The 6,990-nt window shown below is 41.2% G+C and overlaps 1 protein-coding gene across 1 annotated transcript; it reads left to right on the forward strand.

The window, feature by feature from the left end:
• The first annotated feature begins 2,572 nt into the window (after positions 1 to 2,572).
• tmem205 (transmembrane protein 205) lies at positions 2,573 to 6,778 on the forward strand. Its single transcript, XM_083930922.1, has 4 exons — positions 2,573 to 2,649; positions 5,344 to 5,452; positions 5,548 to 5,711; positions 5,814 to 6,778. Exons 2-4 carry the CDS (start codon positions 5,353 to 5,355, stop codon positions 6,114 to 6,116), a joined length of 567 nt encoding a protein of 188 aa, XP_083787048.1. The 5' UTR covers positions 2,573 to 2,649; positions 5,344 to 5,352; the 3' UTR covers positions 6,117 to 6,778.
• Positions 6,779 to 6,990: the final 212 nt, after the last annotated feature.

Consider the following 6,990-nt stretch of genomic DNA (forward strand, 5'->3'; position numbering starts at 1 on the left):
GTTCCCTGGCTCCTTTAACAGCTGCTACTTTTTTACACTCTCTTCCTGGAGCTGTTTGATTTCAGCTATCCCCCTTTGGATAGGTTCCATCTTCTCCTTTATCTCTTTCAGCTCACTTTTCAGCTCGCCTTTCAGCGTCTTCATCAGCTTCTCCTTCATCACCGCCATGCCTTTGGTCATGGTGCTGAACACTGACCCAGCGTCTGGGCTGTCCTTCGACCTGGTGTTGAGTTTAGGTTTCCCCATTTATATTTGTAGGTTCAACATAAAGTTTGATAGAATTCAAACAAAAAGTGTCCGTTTGGAGACACAGATCTGTTCTCTGTGAGAAAATGTCTCCAAAAACACAATGATGGAGGTTTTGGTTTGCCCTGTTAGAAGAGGCTCCTCCTTTAGATCTAGAACAGCATTACTGCCAAAACATCCTACTTTTAGATTTACCTTTACTTAATACAACCATTAAACGACATCACTACTTCAAAAACACAGTAATCTCTATAACTCTGACAGCCTGGTGGAAAGTCCTCAAGATCTTCAGCTCCACTCCAGCACCATGTAAATACATGCCAATATGATCTTTACATTGGAGAAACAAAACAACCACTGCATAAACGCATGGCCCAACACAGGAGAGCTAACTCCTCAGGCCTGGACTCGGCTGTCCACTTACACCTCAAGGAGAAAGCCCACTCCTTTGATGACAGCAATGTCCAAATCTTGGACAGAGAGGACAGATGGTTTGAAAGAGGAGTAAAAGTGGAGAAACCATCGCTAAACAGTGGAGGAGGTCTGAGACACCACTTATCTCCAATTTACAATGCCGCCCTTTCATCCCTTCCCAGGAGATTCAACAATCTAACCTCAAAGGACAACTGTTCACACATGGCCCGGGTGACCCCAACGACTGTTGTTCAGACTCAATAGAGCACTAACGAAGTCGAAACCAACTGCCCACCAACGACTGTCACTCTAACGACGGGCGTGGGCACTTGGAGCACAAAGGGTGTCAGTGATATCATCGGCCTTGTGAGAGGTTAAATACCTGGATCTCACACCAGTTAGTTGGACCAGTCCCAGCCTGGTCAGATGCGTACATGAACTGATGAAGCCTCTTGGATGAGAGGTGAAACATCTTCCTAGACAAACAACCAGTCCAGTTGTTTTTGACTGAAATTGCTTTGAGGATAACGATGACCTGGACGAATGAGAACATTCACAGGCACATGCCAATATGGCATAACCCTGACTTTCAACTGCACAATAATCCTCTTCACTATCACACATGGTCACAAAAAGATATCACACATCTCTGCCATCTTTTTAACAATAATCAGTTTATAGACTTCAAAGGACCTCATACAGAACCAGAGAATGGATAGACATCCATTTTTAAATTACTCACAACTTAAATCCATACTCAAATCTGAAATCAACATGAGAGACAACCGACTCCAACCTTCTGAAATAATTGACGACATAATTATTTTTACAATTACAAATAAACTAACTTCTAAACTATACAGATTAATATTAGCTTCAGAGAACTCAATAACACTCCCAATAGCCCACTGGAAAGATGACTTGAACATCTCCCCTCCATCTGACTTTTGGATAGATATAAATAAAAATATATTTACAATGACATCCAATACAAATCTTCAGTTAATCCAATATAAAATCATCCCCTAACTGACTGACTGTTACCGTTAGCTGTTAGCATTAGCCGTTCCAGCTAAGTAAAGATGAAAGTGATGTTAGCGATGCCATTTGGGCGTGCGTTTGAATGGTGTTTCTCTCCTTTCTCTCATGGAGTGAATGCTCGGCCTATATTGACTCTGGTTGTTGCCCGTCTCCACTCACTCAGCTGCTGGGACAAATAACGCCCCCTTCACTGAGGCTCCGAAGCAGCTGCAGGATTGGCAAACTCCATTTAACCCAGTGCCAGCCTACAGTAGCTGCACCAAACAACAGACAACCCTGGCAACCAGCAACGCCCAACGCTATTGGCTGCTACCATGGAAACAGAACGGGACAGAAAGTAACTGTCAAAACCCGTCGAAATTTAAAAATATTAATTCAGACTAAATATATTTTTTTATGGAAAAGCCATACATTCATTCTTTAACCTTAAAAACGCCCCGTGGATGTATAACATTTTTTTAAAATATAGCTTTTAATAAAGATTCTACATATTCAACCTTTAATTTACATATTTGATACTGCATGTTTTATTATTCTATTAAAACTTTTTTTCAGACTCACAAGAGGGTCCATAACAAAAAAGAAAGGAGGAGGAGACGTTCAAGAAGAAGAAGAAGAAGAAGAAGAAGAAGAAGAAGAAGAAGAAGAAGAAGAAGTTATATTTAGATATTATTATTATTTTATGGACCAGTCAGAGTTGAAACTAAAACTTAAATTTAAACTGAACATCGCATAATAAAGCAAATACATAGGGTGAAAGAAAACAAGTAGCTTTATAACATAACTTATAACTATTCATTTTTCAAAGAATACCATTGGTCCGTCTCGCCTCGAGGGGCGGGGCTTGTTGTCGGAAGTGGCTCCGCTGAACCCTGAACCTTGGCTCATACTTGTGTTATAAGCGTGCGTTTGGCGTTTCCTAACTACTGACCGGAGAAGAAGAACAGGGTAAGTGCAGCTGTGTGTAAAGTGTACAGACTAACTTCTCCTGGTGAACGTTAAATGAACGCTGCCCACACGAACCTGGTGTAACTGTCCCTTAGCTCAGAGGCTACAGCTGGTTAGCTTGGCAGCTCCAGCTGGAAACTGCGGTCAAGTAAACCGTCATTTGTTTCTCCGAAGTCAAGCCAGCCGCTCGTATATTTGTATTGCGCCCGTATTGTGATATTTATGGTAAATTCGTTGAGTTTGTAAAAAGATACCTGAGGTCATCCAGAATGTACCTGAAGGGAAATTAGTTTTTGGAAACAGACGGTTTAATTTTAATATTTTTTAACATCATGTTTTACTGTACAGTACATATTTAAATGCGTTTTATGAAAGAGAACCACAGTGAAAAGTTCTGTAAGTTTGTAAAGAGATACATGTGGTCATCTAGAATGTACCTGAAGGGAAATTAGTGTTTGGAAACATTTTTTTACTGCACAGGAAATACTGATTCTGATATTCCACAGTGAAACGTTAGGTGAATGGTATGCATTAATCTTATTTCCGTGTTTATCCCGTATATGAGCCTGGTTGTGTCCCACTTTATTCTGAAAACTGAAAACCGGAATTTACTCTGAGCAGTGTCAATGAATTGGCCGTAAATATCACAATACGGGCGCACTACAAAAATACGTGCGGCTGGCTTGACTTCGGAGAAACAAATGACGGCTCACTGGACCGCAGTAGCTGGAAACAGAGTTACAGTCTCCCTGCTTGTCCTTCCTGTTTGTCCCAGCGTCATACGTGCTCGTCTCGGATGCATGTACAGGTTATAAGCGTCAGTGGATCTGAGATGTACTGCCTCTGCACTGTTATCTCAGTCTGGGAGCCTTATCAGGTGTGCTGCACCAGGACTGAAAACATACACACACACCTCTATCTGAGTGGCCTCCCTCCTAATGTTCTCCTGCCAGCAGCTCTAAAAAACATACTCACTCAATACTTCATGAAGTTTTTAAACATGATTTTAAAGTGATGCCACTCTTCAGTATTCAGAAAATACAGAAAATGTAACGAGTTGTAAAATAATGTTTAAATACAAATCCCAAATGAGTCTATTTAGAATTCTGTTAGTGCAGTTTTATACCAGTTACTTGTAGTTTGTCCATAATTGACATCCTTAAAAATCCTGGTGAGAAGGTGTAAATCTCGTGCCAGGCCATACCCATATCCGCAGCAGGTCTCCAAGGTGAACAGTCTCTGGCATGTTAGAACATATTGTTCTTTTCTGTCATACAAAAGGACAAAGTGTTTTTTCAAGCCCATATTAACATGAAAGACATAAAATGCCTTCTTTATTGGTAATACCAACTGGGTCAGTAGGGTCAAAGCCCAGGAACGTCAAGGGCAGGGTTGCCACTTCAGTATGTTGTTCCAGTACCAGTATCAGAAATGTCTCAGATACTAAAGGCCTAAAATACTGATGTCTGTATTGTGGAGTATGAGTCCGTGCAACAATCTGATACCATGTAATTAAGCCCCGAAACATTTCTACTTACAAGTTGTAATCTGTAAGATTTTCATCAAGTTAATTGTCTTTTAAGTAACTATCTATCACAGAGTGAGGTAAACAATGGTGACTGATCATATGACCCACTGATGAAAGCACTTGTTGTGTCTTTGCTGTGTTCACTTTGTTCACTTTCTCTCTGTGTGTGTGTGTGTGTGTGTGTGTGTGTGTGTGTGTGTGTGTGTGTGTGTGTGTGTGTGTGTGTGTGTGTGTGTGTGTGTGTGTGTGTGTGTGTGTGTGTGTGTGTGTGTGTGTGTGTGTGTGTGTGTGTGTGTGTGTGTGTGTGTGTGTGTGTGTGTGTGTGTGTGTGTGTGTGTGTGTGTGTGTGTGTGTGTGTGTGTGTGTGTGTGTGTGTGTGTGTGTGTGTGTGTGTGTGTGTGTGTGTGTGTGTGTGTGTGTGTGTGTGTGTGTGTGTGATATAGGGGATGGACTGGAAGTAGAGAGGTGAATGTGTGTCAAAAAACACGAAACAAAAAGTCAATACACAGTGACTGTGTACGTGACAAGATGGAGGCTCTGAAAGAACCTTAGATTGTATAAAAAAAGGACTGGTATCAGTATCAGGAAGGAAAAAATGGATCAGACCATCTCTACATAAATACCTTCACACATATTGGGTTTAAATAAAGACGTAAGGAAAAGAAATGCATTTAAAGACCCCCTCGAATGAAAATCAAGTTTGTAACTTTATCAACATGTCTTTATGGTGTTGACACATAATGACTGAAATGAACAGTCAATGGCATTGTTGAACATTTCTGCCTTGAAACTGCAGTGTAGGCTACCAATGAGTGTCTGTCTGTAATGTTCAGATTTAGACAGCCAGGGTTTCATACATCACACACCTAAGGAACCAGTCCCTTCAACTTGCAGCTTGGGCTTCCATAGCAAAACTATGAGGGTGTTTTTTGTCTTTTATCATTTCTTTTTTTATGGGAAAACTATAAAATATATAAATCTAGAAGAGTAAACATCATTTAAAACATGCCTTGAGGATAAAATGTTTGATTTTGCAATTACTCGTATTATTTGTACACACATACAGCAGCGAGTTCTGCATACCCTAATGAAGAAATAATGCCAATGTGAACAAAACACAAGGGTCAACGTGGGCTAACTGTGTATATTTGGTATGCATTTTACAGAGTGACACCATGGCAACAGAGGGGGAGCCCAGCGACTTGGTCCGAGTGCTGTATCTGCTGGTGCTCTCTTTCTCCTGGGGCATGCAGGTCTGGGTCTCCTTCATAGCAGGTGTGAGCACAAACAGAAAAGATGGCTGAATTCCTGCTTAAACACTTTACCTGATTTTTTACGCCTTTTCTTGCTCTTTATGTGTGTTTCCACAGGTTTTGCATTAGTGTGGCAGGTAAGTCTGCACACGTTCGGCCTGGTGCAGAGTAAGCTCTTCCCTGTATACTTCTACTGTTTGCTGGGGAGCAACGTTGTCAGCCTGGCTTTGTTTGCTGTGTACCACCCCAGGGAGCTGCTGGACTGGCATGAAAGTGTGCAGGTCAAACATCACACATGCACGTGCAATGTGAACTATTTAATCACAATGTTTTCAAGCAAATCTTCGTTATCTTCCAGTAAAGAATCTGTTCTTGTCTTGCAGATGGGTCTGTACTTTGTGGCGCTGGTCATGGTAGGTCTGAACGCCCAGTGGTTTGGCCCAGCCGCCACTGAGGTGATGTTCCAGCTTAGGGAAGTGGAGAAGGAGCATGGCCTGGGGGAGCAGATTGGTCTGGGGAGCCAGAAAGAGGCTTACGCAAAGCTCAAAGAGCAGGACCCCAAGTACAGAGCCTACAAACGCACATTTGGCAAATACCACGGGTTGTCCAACCTCTGCAACCTGATAGGGTTCATCTGCACCACTACTAATTTGATCTACACAGCTCTGAATTTATCCACCCTTTAGAGAAGAGTGGGTTTCAATTTAGTTTATACGGACTTGAGTTATTCTGGCGTTGTTGGACACAATAATATTTCATTACATTGTAATTAACATGTTGTGAGAAGGAAACAAGACTTGTGTACCTCCTTGGCTCTGTTTCCAAACTTTAGAAAATCTATCCTGTGATGGGAGACTCTGGTCAATCACACGTTGCTTTTTACCTACTGCACCTTTTAAATATGGCCAGAAATAAAGGTGTAAGTGACATCATGTAAATATTATTACACAGCATGTTTCATCCCTGTTACAGCTTTCCCAAGTGTCCTTATGAGGAAGGATGCCTTTGTTGCCATTGAGCCTCTAAAAAGAAAAACACCATTGCTGTTCACTTTTACCCAGCTGTCAGTTCAGCACTTCTCCTCCTGTCAGTCAGTATCTCATTAAGGCTGTCCCACAAATGTATTTTTATATTTGTTTTTAATATTTATCATGATCGATCATACCCCTACTAAGAACTTTTTGAAAAAACACACACCACCAAAGCGCAGATAGTAGTGTACTTGCATCCCCAGCAGGGGGTGATGTGTGGCCACAGTTTGTTGTTGAGCACAGCACACATTAGTGCATTTCATCTCTAAAATATTGTTTCCATATATATTTTTATGAAATGTATATAAAACATGTAAACGTTGTTGAATTAACACTGTGATATGAGATTAAACAGTGTGCTGTTAATATTCTTTCATGTTGTGTCTTTAAATTTGGTCCATGTTTTTTGTCTTGTCGTGACCTTTAAGCTCTAAAGCCCTTGTTTTATTGGACTGGTTTGAAAAGAAAGTGTCCTGTAACCCTCACAGATTCACAGTGATGAGTGAACGCAGACCCAACAGACAGTGTC

Source organism: Echiichthys vipera, assembly GCF_963691815.1.
Source record: "Echiichthys vipera genome assembly, chromosome: 17".
Classification (NCBI taxonomy): domain Eukaryota; kingdom Metazoa; phylum Chordata; class Actinopteri; order Perciformes; family Trachinidae; genus Echiichthys; species Echiichthys vipera.

Coding starts and splice junctions, on each gene's coding strand:
- tmem205 (XM_083930922.1), top strand. CDS start 5,353: ATGGCAACAGAGGGGGAGCCCAGCGACTTGGTCCGAGTGCTGTATCTG. Junction 5,453..5,547: donor CTGGGTCTCCTTCATAGCAG/GTGTGAGCACAA, acceptor GTGTTTCCACAG/GTTTTGCATTAGTGTGGCAG. Junction 5,712..5,813: donor ACTGGCATGAAAGTGTGCAG/GTCAAACATCAC, acceptor CTTGTCTTGCAG/ATGGGTCTGTACTTTGTGGC.